This window comes from Thermobia domestica, chromosome 9 (genome assembly GCF_964235325.1).
Source record: "Thermobia domestica chromosome 9, izTheDome1.hap1.1, whole genome shotgun sequence".
Classification (NCBI taxonomy): Eukaryota; Metazoa; Arthropoda; class Insecta; order Zygentoma; family Lepismatidae; genus Thermobia; species Thermobia domestica.
This window is the reverse complement of record NC_137462.1, coordinates 116,584,889-116,610,200: the sequence shown is the minus strand read 5'-3', so window position 1 is coordinate 116,610,200 and position 25,312 is coordinate 116,584,889. Positions and strand designations below refer to the sequence as shown.

The window sequence follows — 25,312 nt, the reverse complement described above, 5'->3', positions numbered from 1 at the left end:
AAATCTTTTATACGAAACTACGTTTATTTGTTTATTTTCCTCTATTATATTATTATTATTATTATTATTATTATTTTGAAAAATATTATTACCAAGATTTTTCCTAATTAATTTACTATTTGTCATTTTTATATACTATAAGCATGTTGTCCATGAACTTGTGATATTTGCCTAATTTTAAAGTGAGTTCACTTAAAAATTATGTTTCATACTAATGCAAGACACTTTGCAACGAAGAGGAAAAGTGAGTTTCCCTTAACAAATGCAGTAGGTTGAAAGCATATCTTACTTTGTTTTCTTCCTTGAGTAACTCAATAATTTGATTTATTCCAAATTCCAATCTTTTCTGTAGAAATAACTTTTTACTAACACATTGTGTTGCGATGTCTAACGAGATCAAAAGGTGTATATATTAGGTGTAACAAACCAACCTCTACAACGCAACCGATGGACAGACCAAGGTCACTCTTATATCGTCAAAATATCCGTACATATTCAGAAAATAGTCTAGGATACCTAGTTAGTCAGAAGGCAGTGTACCATTGAACAGCGTCGTGTGAAAGTGCACCTTAAGTAACAGAACTGCGAGTATTTTTTTTTTCCACGAGTTTAAAATGAGATATTGTACACATCTAGCTGCGTGAGTACATTTGGATCGAGAATGGTAAATGAACATACCATAGTCGCTGTTTTATCAAATTACGTGTTGGTGGCACAACAGTGCAAAATGAGGTCTCGACCACCAACTAGACAGTTCTTTGAGTGTATGAAATAACAGGGAAAGATGGATTCTGTCACTTCTGATTAAAGATGGATTTACTATGATAAATGTAAACGGTCAGGATAGTGGTTCGATCGTGATCATCATTCAGAATGGTTTTCAAATCCACTCTTCTAGCATCAGAAGACGTTGCTACAGATGTTGTTGTGGTCTATGGAAGGAATGAGCCATCGTGTTTTTATCCGTACACGCGAAACCATCATTACGGATCGTTACAATCATGAACTCCATGAAACACACCGCAATCATGTCCGAAAGGATCAAGAGACGTGGTATCCTCAAGTTGAAAGATAATGAACGCCCATATGCTCTCGACGAGTTGCAGTATGAAAACTTTTCTCACTCACCATACTTTCCAGACGTCTGTTCTACCGACCGAGACCTCTTCCAGCATCTCAATAACTTCTTGGAAGGAAGAATTTCCTTGATCGGGCGGAGCAACATGCGATTACGGAGTTTTTCACATCGCAGTCTCCAAACTTCTTTTGTCATGCAAATCAACAGTTAGTGAGATATGGTAAAATCTATGGCTGCAGCCAAAGATTATATTGACTATTTAGGTACTGTAGTTTTCATTTTTAAATTTATTTTTATTTTTGCCTTTTTGCTGACATTTCAATCGTACCAACCCAATATCGGTGTTAACTAAATACGTTCTCTTCACATAGTGACTATCTAACGAATCACTGTGTGTGGGAGCGGAGGTGTAGCAGTTTAATTACTTTTGATCAATCGTATATAAATTGTAAGGCAGGTACTGACATTTTACGGTATTTCAGCCCTCAGCAGATAAATAATGCGTAGTGCGTTCTGGATGTATCTTGCTCATTATAGCTTTAGAAACATTCCACAGTATTAGTAAAACTTATCAAAGCTCTAATTAAGATGAGGTGTTATACTGCCGAAACTTGCACAAATATTATGTATATAGCAGTTAACTTTGCCAGCAGTTCTATTAATACTATATGTTCAGGAATATGAAAGAGGATATCCTTGTCACTTTCCTGAAGGCTAGAAAAAATTTCGGTCGCTGAGCATTCTAATTTCCAGAATCAGACTAGAGAAGAGGGCAACGTTAATCTGCAACATGATAATGGCACTGTACATATGATTTAAAAATCCGTGGAACCTTGCCAATTTGGTTTGGACTGTCCCTACACATCTACCACATAGTGTGATCTAAATTCGTCCGATTTCCATCTGTTTGAGTCAATCAAGGATGCCTTGCGTGAACAATCTTTTTGAAAAAATGATGCCATCATCACAGCTATGAAACAGTGACCTAGATCCACTGGTGATTATTTTTAAGAATGCGCTACACAGGCTCTTGTCAGCACTGGCGAAAACGCATAAATATGTCAATTACAAACAAGAATAATGTATTTTAACTTAGATCTGATTTTAACACATGGTGTAACTGTACTGTAAATCTGATGTAGTTTGTCTAGAATGAAATATGAGGCACTGCTTTCGTAGCAGCACTCGTATTTTGTTTATCGTTAAGCATGTATTGAAGGTATGAAACTCGAATGCAAACATCAGAATATGAAATAATTGGGGATACTGCTATTTAAAATAGCTATTTCAACTGGTTTGGTAATATCGCATTATTTAGGGCACCGCTTGTATACACTAAAGCTGCTCATTGATTGCTTAATGCATTAGAGTATGATTTATCCCAAAAGTTTACCATATCTGGATTCATGATCATAACAGTTTCATTACAATGTGACTTCGCTATTTCAGCTGTAACTTTGGAAAATGTCACATTTAAGAGTCTACTAAATCTGTTTTCCATTAACTCATTTTACAGTGAAAAGTACTCCTTTTTATATTACTATCGCTTTACTTATTTATTTATTTTTTAATTTTTTTTTCTAGAAGATAGCACAAATGTATATGGAACTTGGGATGAACGGAATTTACATGAGCATTAATATAAACAGTAAGATGGTCTATTATAAATAATACTAATACTAATAATAATAAAATAATAATTATAATGACTAATAACTGATTTACTTACTGTAACTTTATAAATTGTAAGACTATTATCAACTGTCTCTCTACTTCTGCTTCTACTTCTTTTCTCTGATCTTTCTCTGCTTCTACTACGGCGAATGTCGTCTCGTCGGCGATACTTCTCGGGACTTCTGCTACGTCTGGTTTCACTTCGTAAATCTTCCTTGCTCCCACTCCTTCTGCGACGACTTCTATACCCAGGACTATATCGTTCCCTACTCCTACTCCTCCTCACTCTGTATCTAATGTCTGGACTTCGTTTTTCTCTGTACCTAACGTCTGGACTTCTTCTCTCTTTGCTTCGGTAGTCAGGACTTCGCCTGTCTCTATCTCTATCTCTACTTCTACTTCTCCTTTCTCTCCCTCTATATTCTGGACTATATCTATCCCTACTTCTGCTTCTCCTGTACACTTGTCTTTCGAAACTTCTGCTCCTTCCAGTCTCTTCCTTGAGATCTTCTCGACTCCTACTTCTACGCCTTATATTTTCTACGTTTTCCCTTGGTTTACCTTTAACAGATACAACAATATTATCGTCCCTACTACTAAGTTCTACTTTCCTCCCACTGCTACTATCTTCATGTCTGTAACGTTCAATGCTCCTACTCCTTTTTCTTTTATAATCGTAGTCGTCCCTGAAATCGGTAAAGAAATTTAGAAAAGTAGTAATTAATAACTAATCAATCACATTAACAACAATAAACGTACGCGTTATAACAAAACAGAAAAAGATATGTTTAATTAACAAAATATATCACGCACGCTTAATTACACAAAATAAATCCTATTAAATTAACAAAACTTAAATAATTTCCTTAAGTCAATTACAAAAATACCAAGCGCCAAGTTAAATCGCTATGCGAAGCCTCTTGCACGAAATGATAAAAATAAAACTGCTTTTCTTTGTTTCCTGTCTCGTCACCTGTTACAGTATATAACCTTTAGAGATTCATATTCGAGCATCATCACATCAAACATACAACACACATTCATCACAACATTCGTCTGCTTCAGTTCGCCACTGTATGGCAGGTTGATTTAGGTGCGTTATGTTAAAAATAACTACGATTTTTCCAACACTAAATTAAGACGCACCGTTATAGTGTACTATTGCCTTTACACACGCATGTTTCATCTTCCAACTACTGATATTATCTAAGTATGCTCCGGAAATTGGATCACAGAGAAAATGTTTTGATATTTTGTATTCATCATACCATTATTTTATGCTGCATAAGCTACAGCGTCGAAAGTGATCCATAATGCATAATGTCAAACATGAGTTTTCCTTCATATGAATGAATAATTGTTATTTTGTAAACTTCAAATGATCTATATTGTTAATGAAAATCGAATGAATTATTACGAATCACCCAAATGCTACTTAATGTTAGGATATCTAGGAGAAAAAAAAAAGTTCTGATGCTAGAGCAAATATACGCATATATCATAATTTTAAACATTAAAGCATAATGCTTTGAAAAGTTTACTTAGACATGAAGTTTCCATTCAAGCCGTCCATACTTTAGTGAAAGTACGAAGTACTATGTTCTCTAATGCTGAAAATTGCAACTTCATGAATTCACTCAACCTTACCAACCCTTTCTAAACAAAAGCGAAAAAAGTTGTACTAAATTACTCTAAGCATGATGAATGAAGTCATAGTATTCGAAAGATGATCATCTATTGGTTTGAACATTTTTAAACAAGCTCAATGACCTTTCTACGTACATGCCAAATCTCAGTACTATGGAATGTGTCGGAATTTTGGCCAATATCTTCGAAGATGAAACTTAGTGTAAAATTTATGGGCAGTGCTGGGTAAAACTTTATTTTCATCTCCGTATAAAAAGAAAAAAATTGGAAGTGAAGAAAAGGGAGATGGAAAAAAATTCTGGAAATGAAATAAGGTCCATTATATTTTTATGGTCATAGATATTAAATACGTGGGTTTCGTTTCACGTCATGAAACTAAGGTACACTTCTGAATTATGCGAATTCAAAACTGAAATCGGAAGTAATACATCTATAACTTTCGGCTGCAACAGAGTGATAATGTTAGAAACAGTAACTCTTAAGCAGACGCTGCTGAATCTACATCAAGAATAATTTCTCGCCAACTATTACAATTGTTCTTATGCAGGAATATATATTGAAACCAAAAGTTGTAATAGTTTATACTGCCTCCGGCTTCAGTAGAAGAGTAAAGGTGAGATGAAATCTATTCTTGGGATTCGGAATACATACCCCCTCCCTGAAAAAGTCTGTCACCTCTCATTACCGATTTCTCTCTATAGAAATCAATATTAGAACCGGAAGTGGTAGTTACTCTCTATCACTTTCTGTTGTAACAAAGAAATAAGTCAGAAATTGAACTTATTCTTGCGGTATTGAATTCATTTAAAAAAAAAAAAAAAAAAGAAGACTTCTCTTTATCTCTTACTGTTTTTCACTATGATGATCACTGCTGACACCAGAGATATCAACCAGTTTCGGTGTGGATAGAGGAAGAAAGTACGAAATGAAAGTTGTTCTTGGGGCGTTCAATCCATAACAAAAAGCTTTTCTCCCTGTATTTTACCGTTTCTGCTCTTTGGGATCAGAACTATTAGTAAACTTATACCACTACTGGTTTGTGGAAATGGTACTTTTTCTTTAGACGTTGAATCCTTTCCAAAAGACCCCTTCTCACTACTCCTTTCCGTTTCTGCTTTTACAGAGGTGATGGAATCTGTTCTCGGGACGCTGAACCAATTCTAACAAACCACTTCTCGCTATCTCGTACCGTTTCTACTCTGTGCTACTCAATATTAACACCGAACGTAGCAATACATTTCTACCATTTCCGGATTTTAACAGAAATGCGGATGAAGATGGTATATTTTCTAGAGACGCTAAATCAAGTCCAGGAAACTCCTTTTCGCTATCTATTGCTGTTGTTATTCTATGGCGATCAACTTGAAACAGGACAAACAGTTCCTCGACATCTTTTACCGCGTTTGCTCTGTACTGTCGACAGATAAACGAACACAGCAGCTCTATAAGAGTTCCTATATTGTTGCACAGCATAGTCTGGAAATTTAAAAAATTACAAAATCTGGAAAGATCTTTGATGCTATCCGACGTATTTCATACGGTCTCGAATCGAACACACGGCATTAAGAATCAAAGGTAAACGGCCTCCACTAACTATTCATTTGAATTTAGGAGGTAATAAATTCTGAAGATAAAGGAACCCTGAAATGATTTGGGTTAAGTGATATACGATGCCAGCAAATTTCTTCCAAGAATATTGAGAAAAGTAAGCAGTATTGGAAAGAATCTCATAACGTCAGCCTAGCATACATCACTATGTACAATTATAATAACTCAATATCTCTAATACTTAGAGATCGAGTTCTTTCTTTGGAATGTAATAACTGATATCAAGTAAAACATTAAAAGTGTCGTTGTGAACATACTGTGTAATGAGAAAAACATAACCTTCACTCAATCAAATAACTAAAATTAAACATTTCCAAACTCAGAGACATTACTCATATTTTAAGGTATAAAGCGCACTGAAGAAAACATCTGCGTAGCATCAAATTTGAAACAAGTATAAAATGTTACATGTATATCATCGAATTATTTTACTGCAATGGGTTTATTTCAGTTTTATAATCCACATTTTGTTCTAAGGTTAACAGTGATATTTAATAGTGATGAAACAACAAAGCCCGAAATAAGTCACGTTCGTAGGAGTATTTAGGAACAAATTTATATTACCAGGCAATAAACAAGTGAATATTCTACGAGTGAGAACCTGTAGGTCTGATCTTTTGCTACGTGTAATGATACTTCTTAATGAAAATTATCATTTTAGTTGTTGTTACGAGAAAGATCATTATAATTGTAAAATGGCAAATTGTATGATACTCCCTTTCAATTAGTTTCAGGAAAGACAGGTGGCAACCCCTGCCAAGGAGTCTGTTTTAACTGTTATATCAATTTCTGAAACTCCGAAAGTCGCAATGGTGGTAGGATGGCGCAAAACCACCGCTACTTGCAGCTGCCGAAGCGTGCGCCCCGAGTAGTGAACCTTGCGTATGCATAGCGTTTAGCTGTGAATTTCAATGTCTGGATAGTTAAAACTTCTTTTCGTTCAAATAGAATAACTTTTATGAATTGACATATTAACCTTGCGAAATTCTGTTTTGACTAGTGAAGATATTACTGTGAATGAATGAGAAAGTTATATTTAGTGTTAATAATATTTAATGTTGAAACTGTACATAAGTTTGTTTGGGAATTTTGGAAGGATTTGTTAATTATTTATGTGATGGTGTAGACCATGTTAACCATTTGCTGGAACTTAACGGTGAGTGAAAAATGTAATGGATGTCTTGCTATCCGAACTTATTTCGCATATGTTATTCGAAATTGATAGACATGCTATCCCATTGATTGTTTTCTCACCTAGTTTACGGGAACTAAACCAGTTTTATGGTCTTTCGTATTTTGATTGATTTTTGAAGAAAAAAAAGCAAATCCGAATCAACCTTGCTTCATAATTCATTTTAGTATTGGAAACTTGACTGGTGGTTCCATAGAATGTTTGCTTTGTGTTAAAGAACGTTAAGAAAAAGGGGGGAAAAGAAATTCTATAATAGCAAGTTTATGAAGGAACATTTAACAGACTTGAAAATTATTACGTTTATTCTTTGGCAACCACCTTTCATTCGTTATTATTACAAATACCACAGGAACATTTAACAGTCTTAAAGACTTGAAAATTTTACGTTTATTCTTTGGCAACCACCTTTCACTCGTTATTATTACAAATACCACAAGTTTAGCAGTGTTGCCAACCCAACAGTTTTATTTTTTCAAACGGTACTAGGTCAGATTATCATCCATTTTAAATCAACCTGTAAACCGAGAACTTAGAATGTTATATTTATTATTCAGTGTTGCCAATTAAGGATGCTACAATATCCCAAACATCAACATTTTGAATGGTTCTACCACAGTAGTAACGCAATTGAGATAGAATGGGAGATGCACATCCAAATTAACTCAAGTGTCGGATACTATGACTATGCCTTTCCAATAAATAGGAACAAAGTTACAAGGAATTAGAAATCTGACTTCTTAAAAATGGCTTTCTTACTTCGATAAATTTTATATCTAAGGAGTTATACGGTTTTCAATAGATGAAACAATCATAATGCTGTTTTATACTAATTGGGCTTCTTAAACCATTCTAGATATATGATAAACACTGATAAAGTTTGCAACGCTGTTAAAATGATGTATTTGTAGGGAATATTTAAAATGAACTTTTGCTTTCCTTTGCTTCTACATATAACATAATAGCAATAATGTTTGGTGGTTACTGTAACGGACCGTTTCAGCCGATCCGTTTACAGAATAATGTTTCAGAATAATTTTGTAATGTTCATTTTTATTTCAGCTTTTCAATGTTGGCTGATTTAATTTTATTTGTTATTTGCCGACATTATCTCAATCTGTACTTGTTTGTTTTCATTTATTATTTGTTAATTAACTATATGTAGTGAAATTCATATTCCATTTTTATTAATGTCTCTGGTAATAGGATATGATATTCTTTATCTGCACCTAGGATACTGCACAATGGACTTTCTAGCAGATATAAATTACCTTTGAGAGTTTTGTAACCAAGAATGATACAAAATATACCTTGATACATTGTGTAGTCGTCGTAAAAGAAAAGATAACGACAAATTACTTTGAAATTAATTTTGTTTGATTTGGCATAAGAGGTCTGTGAAAATGATGTGTCTATAAAATAATATCCCTTCGGAATCCTAAAGATAACATTTGTTGTACAAAATATATCGGATGTACTGCTTAAATTCAACATATATAGTTCAAGAAATGATTTCTGAAGACATGTGCGCTTGACCATCTGATGTTTTATCACCAGTCAATTAAATCTTATCAATGTACTTATTCACTTATGTTGTAATTCAGATTTCTCCGTTGGTTAATATAGATGTTTCTGTAAAGAAGATTGAATATATTAATTAAGTATACGTATGATTATTTAGTGGTATATTACTATAGTATTGCAACGATAAACAGAAGCAATTGTATTAATATATATATGCGAGGTTAAGTGGAAAGGATTAAGATTGTATGAATTGCAACTGAGACGATATGCTCATATTGATATTATGGTCGTTGGATGGTCCGTTCATGCTACATAGCTATAACAGTCAGCCACTTGCTTAGTATATTTACTTTAAATATTGTTATCTATAACTTAACTTGTGTACAGTATACAACCGATTTATCGACTACATCCGATTATATTCACCTTCTTCCGAGGGCCACACCGTCGTGTTTCCGAACTTGCAATCTGGATAAAGTTCTAAATTTAAAGACACCAAAAAGTAGATCAGGACAAAATAAAGCTAGTTACACCTTTCAGCCTGCGTCTACATGGGGAACAGAAGGGTGTTTCACCACATTACAAATGCAACAAGTTCTTGCAATTAGATAATTTTAAGTATTGTGTAAATTTTATCAACGTTTATCATATTTCCGTAATGGTTCGAGATACCAAATTGTTTTAAATGACATTATGATTGTTTCATCTGTTGGAAACCATATAACTTCTTAGGTACAATATTTATCTAAGCTCTTTTTCAAAAGAAGGTTTTCTTTAAAAAGTCAAATTTTCAGTTCCGTGTAACTTTGTTCCTATTTATTCGAAATGTATAATTTCACGTGAATATTATACATTTCCCCCATGCCCAATTAGTAAAAGAAGAAGAAAATAATAAAATTGAAAAAACTGCTTTGTGGGACTCTGGCTACATTGTTGTTTGTCGAACGCAATTAAGGGGGGGAGGGAGCACAGAAGTTACTTCTCTGAAATCTGTGTCCCATAAGCTTTCCAACGAGCTATAGTCCATGTCTATGACAATTAGGGGTGTCGTTAGGGCTACCAAAGTGACGACAGTCCATCGAAAAATATATACAGAGTTACCATCGAAGGTATGAAGTTCCGAATTTTTATATCTCTTGCTATTTTATCTACGACCTTTGTTTCTTTTATATGACTGTTGCCAGTGTATGGCGTACATGTGATATTATTTTTTTCCTGCATACGACAAACAACAGTGTTGCCAGCGTCCCACAAATTTTACAAAAAATTGTTTTTCTTCCAAATTTTTAAATTTCTTCTTCTTTTACGTGTTGGGCACGGGGGACACAAAAGTTATCTCGTCGGAATTTGTGTTCAATAAGCTTTCCAACGAGGTATAGTTCATATCTCTGTTACAATCAGGAGGGCTACTAGGACCGCCCTCGTAAAGGTTTACGATTTTCTGCGCCCCACCCCTTTTTCCCCCCTCCCTCAAGTTATCGACTACACTGGAGGGAAACGACATCGGTTTTCATTATCACTATAGTGTCTATGACAATAATCAGAAATGAAATTGCGTTAGGCTTTCCATGCATACTCAACCCCCCCCCCCCTCCTTAGATCCTGGTCTATACGAAGAGGAAACTGGATCCAGTTGGCTAAGGACAGAAGTCAATGGAAAGCTCTTCTGAACGTGGCATTAAACCTCCGGGTTCCACAGAGTTAGTTAGTTAGTTAGCTATCTTTTAATTAAATACGAAACTACTTATTTATTGTACAAAAATACGTTTGGTTAATGAAGCAGAGAAGAAATACTAAAGTGAACGCACTCAAATGATCATTATTATGAATTATATGATAACCTTTGTAGTTTTTGGGATAAATTTAAGAGATATCGATTTCATTTCCTTGAGTTTAAATACACGTATCGAGAAAAGTAACACAAATGCAGAACAAAGGAAACCTGGACCAATATTTTATTAACTCATCAAGTGTATTTTCTACTGTATATAAATACGTTCGTAGTTAATACAAAGTTAGCTCAGCTTTAAATTATTTCTACAGCACAGGAAAGTTATCAATAATGTCAGTCTTCAAGCAATGTTATTTCTTAAGGAGTGAACTGATTGATGTACGTGACAAATCGTCGCGGACAAAATTACCACGGTCTATCGATCGGGTGCTTAGGTGCAATCTTTATTAGTATATCATTTACTCTGAATGTACAGAAATATCTTCAACGAAGTCCCTCAATGGCTTGATTTCATCACGCCTAATTTAATATTATTATTTTGCGTAATAAATTCTGGTTTAAACTTACCTTGATTGTCTACCACTACGGTGATCATGGGTTTCTGTAAGCAAACATAAAAAGCCTAATAAACAACACAGGCATTCATTTATTTTAGGCTTACGTAGCTAATTTAAATAACAGCGAAACGTTCAAATTTAATAATCCATTTACTAGCAGTTATTTAAAATCCCCTTTGCCATGACCAAGCAGCACAACCCATTATACTAATGCTAAAATTACCTGGATACATTTTAACTTCTCCCCAATTTACAAATAAATTAACGAAAATTTTGTTCCTTACTAGTTCATAAGACATCTTTTGGCTGCAGCTGCTAATCGATGTTACATAAAAGTGAAATATGAACAGTAAAAGTTTCGAAAACTCATAAAAATCTTTAAATCGGAATCATTTTTGATATGATGGTAGGATACTTAGTGAAACTTTTTACGATCTCGACTTCGAGAATTTCTCCTATGAAGGGAAAAGGAAACTAAAAATTTATATTATTAAACTTCTGGACATAAAATCCCACATAAAGGAGATCTTTTATACAAAATATAAAAATATTAGTCACTTGCGCAGATTCAATATAGTGGATGCATAAAGTATATAGCGCATTCACAAATACAAAGAAAAGTGAGTTGCAAAGATTTTTATTTCCTACAATAAAAGATTATCAACTGGACACAGTTTATATTACACTGAAATTTTGGAAAATCGAGCTTTCTTACAGGAAAATGAAAATTAAAAAAAAAGAAAAAATGTAACTGAATCATAACGCAAAAACAAACTACGGATCATATTTTGTTTCATGGTCAAAAATATAGGTACAGGTCAAAAAGTAAGGTTGGTTTTAGGGGTTTCGAATTAAAAAAAAAATAGCTTGGAAAGTACAAGGGAAGAATTATAAGTTTATTATTGTTTTCTGCACATCAAACGCGAACTATCAGAGACCTAAAGAAAGAAATCTTTTAATATTATTATATATTTCTTTTGAATAAAACACAACATCTGGTGCATATAAAGGTATCTTGAGTTACTTATTCTCTGATTCCACAAGCCGAAGAGAGAGGGGGTAAACTGAACTTCGTAAACACTTGATGCATTTACATATAATTTTTATGACCTGGCAATGACTTCTTTAAATTTCTCTAAGATTTAAATGTGACTTTGAATTACTATTTAAACTATCTTCTAAACTTTGAAAGATATACAAGTCATAAAGGAATCATTATCCATTTTTTTAAATCAATTTATTTTTTTGTGTGTTAAGGCTTGTAGTTGAGATTCTTTCTGTATACAACTGAAGCAAATTTTTTCCACTTATCCAACATGTTTCTTCTACGAATACACGTGATAACTATAAGCACATGCTATTTTTTTTATCAATAAAGCTACACGCAGGCAATAGGAGGAAGGAACAGGAAGACACGAAGCCGACACGGTGGAATCCGAAGATGGACGAATCTTCCAGAAGACCAAGGTATCAGTTCACAACTGATCAAATAACCTACAGCACCTGCTCTTGAGGTCGCATTGGACAGGGGAGTTCCTAGCTTACTTTATCTCTGGAGTCTGCCCTGGGCTAACGAAATATCCTAATTACAACCATATCTTTGGAGACTGCCATCAGCTAAGGAGGTTCCCTATAAACAGTCTCCCATTCAAAAGGAGATTCTTTAACAAATACTCCGGAGGCTGCCATGAGTTACGAAGTTTCCGTATATACAAAACCATAATTATTCGAAGCCACTTCTGTGAATCTTTACTTGGAAACACTAATATATTGTATTTACAAGGAAACTTCGTAAATTGTTTATAAAACTTAATGGTAATAAAACTGGTGAAGGGCTTATCCCGGACCGTTTCATTGACTCTACCGGAAAAAAATCATGGTGATAGGCGCAGTTTCAGTGCACTTCACTGAGTTCAGGTCTCTTGTACGGGATGCTATTTTTATTAACAAAATTCTAACTTTGATACAAGCACATTACAGGTTAGTATACAGCAATATTTTCTTCTTTCACCCTTTTTTTTTCTTTCTTTTTTTTTTTTTTTTAATTCTGAAAGTGCAATTTTTATGCCTGAAACAAGATCCGGTAGACAAACATATACAACAGAAGACGACAGTAGTGAAATTAGTGACAGTGTGACAGAGGGTGCGTCAAATATGTCATTTAAAATGCATTACTTAGCCAAATATTCAGGACATACAACGAAGGACACTGATAGATTCTTTATGCACTATGACCATATGGCCACTTTGTAGTCATTGTCGCCGGCAAAGAAAAAGGAAGCCTAAACTATGTATTTACAGGATACAGCATTAGACCTAGTTTGCAACTTAAATACCAAAACCCATCCGGCAATAACATATGAACATCTCAAAACCAAATTGTTCTCGTTATGTCGGCCTAAGATTCCATCCTATAAAGCGGAGCAAGAGTTATTTCAGCTACAACCGGAACACTCTGTATTTCTTTCTCTTCGCATACTACTTCTATGTTCAAGTTTCCAAGGTCCATAGTTTTCCTAATATATGTAAAACAAATATATATATTAGGGTGGGCCGAATTTTAACTTTTTTCGAAAATCGGATCGGCGAAGCGGTTAAAGGGTGTCTTTTAGTGGGCAATTCGAAAATCGGATCGGCGAAGCGGTTAAAGGGTGTCTTTTAGTGGGCAAAGTGCCAGATTTTTTCAGAATTTTTAGTCAACGCCTTCATGTGCCGCATCGAAGTTTTATGGGAAATGTATGCAACCCGCAATGTACAGTCTTTTTGACTGTGTAAAACACATATATTCTCGTTTTTTTTTTTTTTTTTTTTAATATTCAGCCTCAGGTGCACCTTGAACTATACCTAATTCATCTTACCCAAAGCTCACTTAGTTCTTCGCTTAAATTGGCCAAATTTCAACGCTTAAGGCAAGAATTTTGCGTTCTTTTATTTGTATGTACAAAAAAATTCATTTATTTTTGTTCAGGCTAAGAGTAGAGTTTATTTACTTATTTATTTATGTATTTGTTTATCTTTTGCTCTAATGCAATTCGTTATCAACATTCACGATCATTTATTCTTTGTCCAAAATAACGCAGAACTCACAACGAGGAGGTGACTGCACTTCGAGTTCCCCTCACTTGAAGCTTGCGTCACCAAACGCACCATTCGCTCTACTGCTTGGGTATGGCATGGAAACGCAGTTATTTCTTCTCCGAGCAGTTTCTCTAATTGCTAGTGCAGCAATTCAAGATGCAAGAGACAATTAAACGGAGCGCAATAACCTTGTTATTGATAAAAATAAGATTAGGAGGGAAAAGAGAAAATTCAGCGCAGTTGTTCAAGTATCGACATAGCTGGAAAATCTGCTAGAAGAGTCTCTTTCGATGGAAGAAAAGACCAGACTCTAACGCAAGCGAAAAAAGGAAAACATTGGAATCAATGGCAGAGCGAAGAACACTTAACTATAGTGAAAGAACCAGATTCAACATATTTGGGCAACGTCGTGCCGAAATCTGGTAGTGAAAAGGACATCGCCGCGTCTGTGTACGAATTTCTGGATGAAAACGGAGCTGATCTGTCAACGGTGGTAGCAGCTGGCTATGACGGTACACCAGTCAACACGGGAAGACTTAAAGGGGCTATACATTAATAATAATAATAATAAAAAAAAAAACCTAAATCGAGAACTTTAATGGACCTTTTGCCTTCTTCACGGAAATGAACTACCACTTCGTTACTTAATAAGACATCTCGACGAGGGAGCATCGGGTCCCAAAGACACTTTCGGGTCTCATCCGGTATCTTGGTTTCACATATTTGGTTGTGTAATATATATATATATATATATATATATATATATATATATATATATATATATACACAGTATATATATATATATATATACACACTTTCTCTCTCTCTTTTTTTTTTAAATATATATAAAGATTCTGCCCTTAGGGACAGCTTGAACTATACCTAATTCATCTTACCCAACCCCACTTAGTTGTTCGCTTAAATTGGCCAAATTTCAACGCTTAAGACAAGAATTTTGAGTTCTTTTATTTGTATGTACACCTTGTCTCAAAAAGGTTGAGCGCATTCCTTATTGGTGTTTTGAGGCAAAAATTTTCCAAGTAGAACTTAGGGTATCTTCGGAAAAAAGTAACCCAGGTTCGAACCTCCAAGCCAGCCTTTGCAATCGGGAAAAAGTTTGCAGATGTGTTTTTCTTCTTTTCAATATAATAAGACTTCCTACTAAGTGTAGAAAAAAAAGCAACATTGATTGAAATACTTAATGATACAATATTTCGGAATCTTGTATTAATGTCAGCACATACCTGTTTGTCATTTAGCTCTCCGTACGTAATGGAACATTTAGATACGTAAACGAATCTTTCCATATGTAAAAGAATGCTCAAAGTTAAGATATAGAACATAATTATCGCCTGAGTACGAAAATAAAAGTCAAAGTAGAACAAAAACAGCGTTTGTAGTGGATATGAATGTCATAATTATCTTGAGAACCGTTATACATCGCTAGAAGCATGTTTCGAAAAAGTCCTTGTGTTAGCTCAGTGGTAAGCTGTTGGATTTCAAATCGTAAGGATGTGAGTTCGATTCTCATCTAGGTCAATGATTTTTTTAATAAAATTATATTTTCCGCAATGGATGAAAAATTATATAAAATAATTACATTAAAATACATCAGTTGTATATATACGGTATAACATAATAATTGCAGAACATAGTAATTATTATGTTTAAAATATAACATCTGAGATAGGTGTTCACACTAGGTCGGTATTATATGAGAATGTTAGATACAAGTTTGGAAAATCGTTTAATAGCAATAAATAAATTATGTAGTGTATTTGTTTGCTGCTATTTGTCATACAGATGTTACTTCTCAATATTCTCATTACAGCATGTCATTTACATTCGTGAAATACAATATATTCCTACGGATATAGGAAGTGTATAAACAAAGTCGGATCCTGCTTCAAGACACACAACTTTTCCCGATCCCCTTAACGTCACGAGAAGAAACACAAATTCTTTTTAGAACGGAATGTAGTTACTTCGAGTTTCATTCGAATACGTTGATATGCTTTTGTATATTCATATCTCTCTCTCTCTCTCTCTCGCTTTGTTTATGTGTGTGTGTTGTTGCGGAATATCCCAAGTTGAATACAACATTTGCAACGTATATGAGCAACATTGTCACCGAATACCGGAAATTAGAAATCGTGTTTCTTCAGGTTGGGTTTGTGTGTTTATGTTAGCTCACTGGTAGAGTACGGGCTTTCCAATGATGTCTTGAGTTCAAAGCCTGCAGCGAATTATCATTTTTTTGTTGTTAGAATTGCACAAAAATCGGATCAAGGAGTAGTTTACTTCTAGAAATATTTTCAGAAACGTTTAGGTAGCCCTGAAAAGGGCTGTTTACGGGAGTTAAGGCGGGGACATTAATATTGTGTCCAAGACCCTTCTGAATTTATTACACGCTCCATTCTTCTGGGCATGGAATCTATTAAATGGGTGACAAATCTATCTCCTTCCGCTACCTCCAGCCATGCCTCGGGAACAAGATGCCACAGGTCATCCCGAGTTCTTGGTGAATCTGCCTCAGGCCAACTGTCCCTTAGAGTACGGTTCACTTCTGCCCACATATTTTTCATGGGATTGAGGTATGCTCCACGAGGTGGCCAGTCAATTAAATCAATCTCAGGCTGCCCCGCGAACCATTCCTGAACCACACGGGAAGTATGTATTGGCGACTGGACCTGCTGGAACTGAATTACACAATCAGGCTGAAATACTCGTACAGATGGCACCATGATATTACTCATAATGTCTAAGTACTGAGCACTGTCCAGATGTCCTTCAATTCTGTGAAGCCGTCCTGCTCCGCGACTGGAAATCCAACTACAACATGAAATAGATACATGGCCACTGCGATTGCAAGCAGCCACATATCCAGGGTCATATCGGGTGCCTCTCGGACGATACAAAAAACGGCGTCCCTCATTTGATGTTGTGAATATGGATTCATCTGAGAAAACTACGTTTTCCCAATTGCGACCCACATTCGCCTGTACAAAAGCGAGACGGTAAATTTTGTGTTCGTCTGAGAGTTTTTCCTTCACGGCAGCAACACGGCCACATAACCCAGCATGACGAAGCCTTCGCAGAGCTGTGTGCTTACTACGAGGAAAGTGAGAAGCTCCCCTTAGCTGTCTCGACGTCCTTAGTGGGTCCAGCCGGGCCTCGTTTACTAATTTCGCATCTTCGGCTTGGGTTGACACATGAGGACGACCAGGAGATCGTAAATTACCAGTCTGACCTGTAGCACCATATTTCCGAATCCATCGCCTTCCTGTAGAGGCCGGGACACCTACTCGACTGCTAGCTGCAGTTGCAGAATAGCCTTCCAACTCCCATAAAGTAATTACTGCTGTACGTCTATCCATAGTTACCGATATTCTGAGCTGTGAGCAGGAAGCAATAGGTAAAAGCTCGTGCCTGACATGTGATTCGTTACTTGCACGACACGCCTATTGTGGGGAACGACTTGGTCAACGACTCGCGGAAGAAATCTGAAAATGGTGCGCCGTAATAATAATATTAAAAACAGTTTTTATAAAGGAATATTAATACATACGAAAAGCTGGTTAAAGAATGAATTTACACGTATGAATACTGACTTTACACGTATAAAAACATATACCATATTCCAAACAGATTGACCGATATGATGATAGCTGTTTTGAGACGAACACTTTCGAAGTCCAACTTCGGGTATCTTGCGAAAACAGTGAACTAAAGCTGCTGGTTCAAACCTCCAAGCCAACCTTAGCAATCGGGAAAAATGTACAGATATGTTTTTCCTTTTGTTAAATATAATAAGACATGTTGAAATGGTATTAAGTGTAGAAAAAAGTAACACTGATTGAAATACATACTGATACAATATTTCGAAACTATGTATTCACACTCTCGTTTCGTCATTGTGATTTCCATAGGGAAAAGAGCATTTACGTATGAGCTCCGTTATATTTCAGAAGCAGCTTCCGAAGAGTGCTCATGTTAGCTCAGTGGTACACCCCCGAGTGTTCAAATCACGAGTTCATGAGTTCGATACCCGTTCAGGTGACATTCTTTTATGATATTCTATTTTCCTCAATGCATGGAAATTATGTAAAATAGTTACATTAAAATTCATCAGCATATATATATATATATATATATATATATATATATATACAGGGTGAGTCAAAAGTCCTTGGACACCTGCGTAAGTTTGAAAATCGACGGGAAAAGTAAAAAGTGATCATGGGAACAGAGGTTTGATAAGGGGCCGCAACTTTTGAAGTGTATGTCATTCATGGCCGCCATCTTGAAATCCGCCATTTTGGATTGAAGTCATTTTTTTTTAGAGAAGGGGGTGTATGACACATCAAATAACACTAACTTGCGCTCAGGAATTTAGTGGTGTAATTTGTTTTTTTCTATCTTGTACAGTTTAGAAGTTATTAATGTTCAAAGGTGGGAAAACACCTTAATACTGACCCAGTTCTCTCTTTGTTCCAGGTGATCTAAAATGGATCTGACACGTGAACAGAAGATCGAAATCATCCTTATATCAGGGGAACTCAGCTACCGAACAATAGCAGCTGACTACAATAGACGGCACCCAGACAGAGAACCGGTATCGCACAGCACGGTGGCTCAAGTGATCACCAAATTCCGGGAGACTGGCTCTGTTCAAGATAGGGCACGTAGTGGGGGACCAAAGACTGCCACCAATGAGGAAACTGCAAAGGCGGTTGTTGCGTCGTTTGTGAAAAGTCCTAAACGAAGTACCCGTCGTGTGTCCCTAGCATGTGCAATAAGCCAATCCTCCGTTGTCCGGACATTGCACGCCAATCAGTGGCATCCTTACAAGCTGCACATGCAACATAAACTGAACGAGGATGACCCAGATCGCCGGTTGGAGTTCTGCATGTGGGCTACTGAACAACACGAACTGGATCCTGCGTTTGCCAAGGGCATACTGTTCAGCGACGAGGCGTATTTCACTTTGAACGGGGAGGTTAATCGACATAATTGTCGATACTGGTGTGACGCAAATCCGAACTGGGTTAACCAGAGTCGAGAACATAGTCCAGCGAAGGTGATGGTGTGGTGTGGCATATGGGACACTCCCATCATTGCGCCATTTTTCATTTACAACACCTTAACTGCACCACAGTATCTGATGCTGCTGCAGGACCTTGTGTTCCCTGCCACACTGAACGCTGACGGCATTTTCCCATCTTATTTTCAGCACGATGGAGCCCCTCCACACTATGGACTTCGTGTCCGTGAATGGTTGGATGAACAACTGCCAGGAAAGTGGACTGGTCGCCGTGATCTCGTGGAGTGGCCACCAAGATCCCCTGACTTATCGCTCCTTGATTTTTATCTATGGGGACATCTTAAGCGGATAGTGTATGCTGAGACAATCCGTGATTTGAGACACCTGGAGGAACGCATGCATCAAGCCTGTGACCAAATTTCAGGAGACATTCTCCTCCATGTGCAGTCAGAGTGGTTGCGGCGACTACAGTTGTGCATTGCACGGGATGGACAACACGTAGAACATGTGTTGTAGCATTCAGTATCAAGGTAATTTCCCACCTTTGAACATTAGTAACTTCTAAATTGTGCAAGATAGAAAAAAACAAATTACGCCACTAAATTCCTGAGCTCAAGCTAGTGTTATTTGATGTGTCATACACCCCCCTTTCCCATTTTATAAAAAATGACTTGAATCCAAAATGGCTGATTTCAAGATGGCGGCCATGAATGGCAAACACTTTAAAAGTTGCGGCCCTTCATCAAACCTCTGTTTCCATCATCACTTTTTACTTTTCCCGTCGATTTTCAAACTTATACAGGTGTCCAAGGACTTTTGACTCACCCCGTATATAAAATCATTTCACGACATAAGTAATTCTTATCTTTAAAATATAACATCTGAGGTATTGACAGAACGTCGGTATGTTATATGTGAATATTAAATATAAATTAAGAAAATCGTGTAATGGCAATAAATAAGTTAGGTAATGTATTTATTTGCAGCTATTTTCATACGCAGGTAACTTCTCAATATTCGCATTACAGCATGTGATTTAGGTAGAACATATCCAAAATCGGATCAAGGTTCAAGACAAAAAAAAAAAAAAAAAAAAAAAAAAAAAAAAAAAAAACTAGCTAGCCTCAAACTGTGACGTAAGAAATTCACGAATCGCAAAGGTAAAGTGAAGAGACTGAGAGCGGTACTACCTTAATCACTCTCCCTCAACTCTCTCTTATCTGTATTTATACATATAAAAGTGTATGTATGTATGTGTGTGCCTCATGTATGCCTAGAGCAGGGTTTCTCAATCTGGGAGTCGTGGCCCCTAGTGGGTCGCGAGATGGTTTAATGGAGGTCGCGAAGGTAAGCGGAAGAGATAAATATAGTAGAATCTAATACCGGAAATTATTTTTAAATATTATTTTGAATTTTGTTCTGATAGGCACACTTATTTTTTATATACACTGTAAAAAACAATAAAAAATAAGTCTACTAAACATTTTCAAAGGGTGCAGAGTTGTTTAAAAATAAATTTAAATGAAAGAGGTATGATATGATACTATGAGAACTGTATATAGAAATACAAGAAAATTACAAATGCAACAAAACCTGCATATTGAAATACAATTAAAATTGAAACCTAATGAGATACCTAAGCATGGTGTAATTTCACTAGTGCACCAATGCCCGGTTCAATCTTCATGACGAACATTATCAAGCCATTTTCAACTGATAAGCGATTTCTTGTCTTTGTTTTAATGTTTACCATAAAAATAAATAAATAAATAAAAACCTTTCGCACAGGTACGATATAGCAAATGGAATTATTACTTTTAAAACAGCAAATACCAGAACAGGATAATCTTCTCTCCTAATTAAGCAGTACTTGTCCAAGTCTTCGTTACAGAAAACCAGTTGCAAAGACTTGTCGCACGATCATTCTATTAGTTGGTCAATAGCACCACTTTTGATTTCTGGAATAGACCGCTTCAAGGTCAAATTAGGGATCAAAAATAAAAAGTAGAATCATTTGGGCAATGCGGACCAGTGACCGACTGGAACGAAATGGGTGTCATTCGATTCGTATCCACACGCACATGAGTACGTAATATACCATTTTCCCGAAAATTCTATTTTGACCCCGAAAATGAAGTAAATCCGGGATTTTGAGGAATGTGGACCACTGACCGACTGGGACAAAATGGGTGTCATTCGATTCGTATCCATACGTATATGAGTGATTAATATACCATTTTCCCGAAAAATCTATTTTTACCCCGAAAATTAAATAAATCCGAGATTTTGAGGAATGTGGACCCGTGACCAACTGGGACAAACTGGGTTTCAATTCGTATTTACACATATACGAATAACTGACATAGGTACCATTTTCCCAAAAATTCAATTTTGATCCGGAAAATAACGAAAATCCAACATCCAAAATTCTAGATTTTCGATAATTTTCGGGGTCAAAATACATTATTCATGTACGTGTTAATAGAATCGAATGATACCAATTTCGTACCAGTCGGTCAATGATCCGTTATGCGTAAATGGATCTATTTTTCATTTCTGACCTTGAAGCGGTCGGTTCCAGAAATCAAAAGTGGAGTCATTGGACACAGCACATTGAAATCTACATTTTAAACCCAAAAAGCTGAAAAATACAGAGCCTCGGTAACTCCCTTTCAACCATCGAATGGTCCTACACCAATTTATGGAAAATTGCAAATTCCGAAATATGAATTTATCCCAGCAGAAAATGCAATCTTACTGCCTCAGAAAGTGTTTCTTACGGTAAGAGTTCCATTACTGGGTTAAGATTAACTTTAGAAAGACGAATCATAAATAGAACGTAAACATAAGACTATAGCATAAAAACCAGTGAAAAAAAAAACCGTTGTTTACACACACACACACACACAGAGAGAAAAAAAAAAGAGGAATGTTCTCTAACGAGATCAGACCAGGAGTGCAGCAGGGGGTAGGGTCCACAAGGAGCCGGTGTTGAGCGACGATGGGTGTACGAATAAGCGAGGATAGTGTGAAAACACTTAATACAAGATAAAAGCACAAGCCTTGAATGTGGCACAGTTTTGCGACATTTGTATGATCACTTTTTACACTGCCTTCATACAGCACTTTGCTTCATCATCCCTTCCTAGTGGAGAACTACGTGGAAAAATGCTCTTTCTTCATTTCGTACTTCTATCTTGTTTTACATGTGAGAGATAAGGTCCTGATTTATTTTTAAAACTTATATAATCCTATTGTGAAATCAATTAACATATTTCTTCGTTGTTTTTACAAATTCATGCTACTACAAACTGTGATAACATACATATATCTATTCAACCTTTATTCTCGATCTGCACCTTAACTATAAATTAAGTTCCGTTAAGTACCGCCGCGATAATTGGAAATTTGGAATATTTACTGGGAAGAATAAGTGAGTGTGGTTATTGTAGAGCGTGATAAGAGTAAAGAGGGTAAAACTTTGTATGTCTGTATGAATAATAGTGATAGCGAAGACGGATCTATTTTGCTCACTGACGTTCTGACGGAAGTTACACCATTTCATAGGAAGTATAATTAGAAAATAATGAACATCTCTGCGGGCTGTGATGTGACAGTGAAGTACAATGAGGAGAATCTGCTGAAATTGTGTTAAAGACACAGGTTAATGAATGTATGGACACAATGTGGGATGTGTAGGAAAGACGTGAAGATAAGGAGAAATAAAGAAAGTTACATTTTTAAATACAATGCAGGAGTGAAATCTTATTAGGAAAAAGCACCAGAAAAAGAAATATTGTTAGTGGAAAAGGCAAACCATTGTGCACGATCTTCTACTACAAGTATATAAACCAGCATAATAAGGTAAATGCTTTGTGAAGTCAGTGTACAAAGTTATGATAAAAACGTTGCAGAGCTGTGCCACACGCAAAGCATGTTTGTATGTTATATGAAGGGTTTCTTCTTTATTCTCGTTTATAACCTACCATCGCAGACGCGCCTTCTCCCTGTAGAGGCAATGCTGCGTTCCTGCCGTAATTCAGACAGCACTCATGCTTTTTAGTGTCCACTTAAGTCGAGCTGGTTGATGATTTAAGTTGGCTTGCGTTTAATACTCGGAACTTCTAAGTCAATTTGCACCCAGTAATGCAACACCTAGTAAATCCTTGCCTAGTACACGTAAACTGTGAGTTGCTAAACAATTGCGGGGTTTAAATGCCTTAACTACTTACGTAACACTCTCACTTTATGCATAATAAATTTTAACCGTATATTTTGCAAATTCTTTATTGTTAGTCACGAACGGTTATACCGGGATTAACTAGGGTCACCAACTCTGGAAATAAAACAAAACTGTACTCCCTCAGATCAGTTTGATATAGGTCTAAGTGTAAAGTACTTCTGTTCTAACCCATCCATGGGAAGGAAATGTACTATCGTGTGAACAAAATGCATTAGCACCTGTATTCTGCATTACCCCACTTCCCGTTTATGGAAGGACGAGAAAAGCCATACTTTTAGGAATTATTCGTTGACTATCTAGCATGTTAAAAAGTAGGTAAGACTGAGTTCTCTCAGGTTCGCAGTTCGCGGAGGTGCCATTTTTTCTGAATAGTGTCGGCGAATGGAAGTTGTACATGGGTCTGCCTACATTGACGTATTTGCCCTTGTACTCAAGGGCGCCCATAAACGGGGGTAAGGTGGGGCGCTCGCCCCCCTAAGAGAAAATCATACTTGGGAATATCGAAAGCCCAATAGAATTTTTACATTAGTTATAGTAAAATTTGAAACTATATTTGAAGCCTCGCTTATATTTGCTCCCCCCTTGGAAACCACATGGGCGCCCTTGCTTGTACTTAAGGTGTTTTTCTAGAAATGTCTGTTTTTATATTGTATGGGAAGAATAATAATGTGCCCTTGTACTTAGTGTATGACTGTGTGTGGGGGGGGTGCCTGTGAGGGATTTGAAAACACATATCGCAAATCCCGTGCACGTCGATACTTTTTACTGTTGCACTACGTACAAAAATGATTCTATTTGATGTACAAGTGGTAATACAACACATAAGAAACGCAGATCACGGTATATTCTCACTCTATGTTGGAGTGTGAATACAATATGATTTGGGTTTGTTGTGTGTTCTTGGCATTTTAGGATGTACAGAATGAAAGTTGCATTTTAAATCTATTCTTCGAACTAAAGACGAATTTGAAAAAAACGGTCATAATGGGGCTGGTAAGAAGTTTGTACCGGTAACCGGCATCAATCAAAATAACAGAAACTTTTCCCACCAGGCCGGTCAAAAACCGGACAGTTGCCAACCCTATAGCAGTAATATCATATTGATTTCAGTTATTGAAACCAACACCAATAATAATTATCAATATTACAAAATGATCATACTCAATGTTAGAAGAATACAAACCAAATATGTCACGTGATGATTTTCTAGAAATTGACATTTTTAAATATATTTATGCATCCATAAGCTGCATTATAAATTTATTCTTTTTCTTCTTCTTCTTCTTCTGCGATTAACTCATAAATTAAACATTCGTCTTCTTCTTCTTCTTCTGCGGATACAACTTACCATAACGAATAACGCTCGCCCGGCAATTATAGACGGTTATCAAAAGAAAGAGATGGTGAAAAGAGATGAAACTTTAGATATGCTTATTAGCTGCGTAAAAACGTAGATCTTTGTAAACAAAGAAAATAGGCAGTAAGAACTGGTGGGGATAAGATGAAAATGAACGAATCTACATTAAATGGACCAGAACCGTGAAATTTATGAAGAATAGAGAGAAATGGCGGGCGATATTGTTGGTAGAGAGGGCAAGAGAAAATGAGATGATCGATGGAGCTACTATCGAGACCACAGTTACAAAGAGGAGTAGTGCGTTTTCGGAGAAGAAGAAATGGAGGTAGGAGGGAGAGAAAGTATGTTGAATGAACCAAGATGAAGAGCGGAGAGAACAAGGATGGTGCCAGTACCAACGTGCCTTTGCACATGAGGCATTATGAGCAGTTCAGCGTTGATAATGAAGTGCAATAAGTCGTGCAAAAAGGTCAATATGTGAGACTGAAAGATTTATGGGAGTGCCGTGCAAGGCTCAAAAACGGGCTGCGGCATCGGCTAGATAATTCCCGAGGATGCTGACATGACCTTTGGACCAAATT

At 36.2% G+C, this 25,312-nt stretch overlaps 1 protein-coding gene across 1 annotated transcript in view; it reads right to left on the bottom strand.

The window, feature by feature from the left end:
• LOC145694959 (nuclear RNA export factor 1-like) overlaps window positions 1–24,680 on the bottom strand; it is a 99,545-nt gene extending 74,865 nt beyond the window's left edge. The window contains exons 1-3 of the mRNA XM_081771770.1: window positions 24,558–24,680; window positions 11,020–11,053; window positions 2,808–3,438 (exon numbers count right to left, since the gene is read on the bottom strand). Of these exons, the coding sequence (XP_081627896.1) occupies window positions 2,808–3,438; window positions 11,020–11,053; window positions 24,558–24,594 (702 nt within the window). The 5' untranslated portion in view covers window positions 24,595–24,680. The remainder of the gene's footprint in view (window positions 1–2,807; window positions 3,439–11,019; window positions 11,054–24,557) is intronic.
• Between the last annotated feature and the right edge of the window lie 632 nt (window positions 24,681–25,312).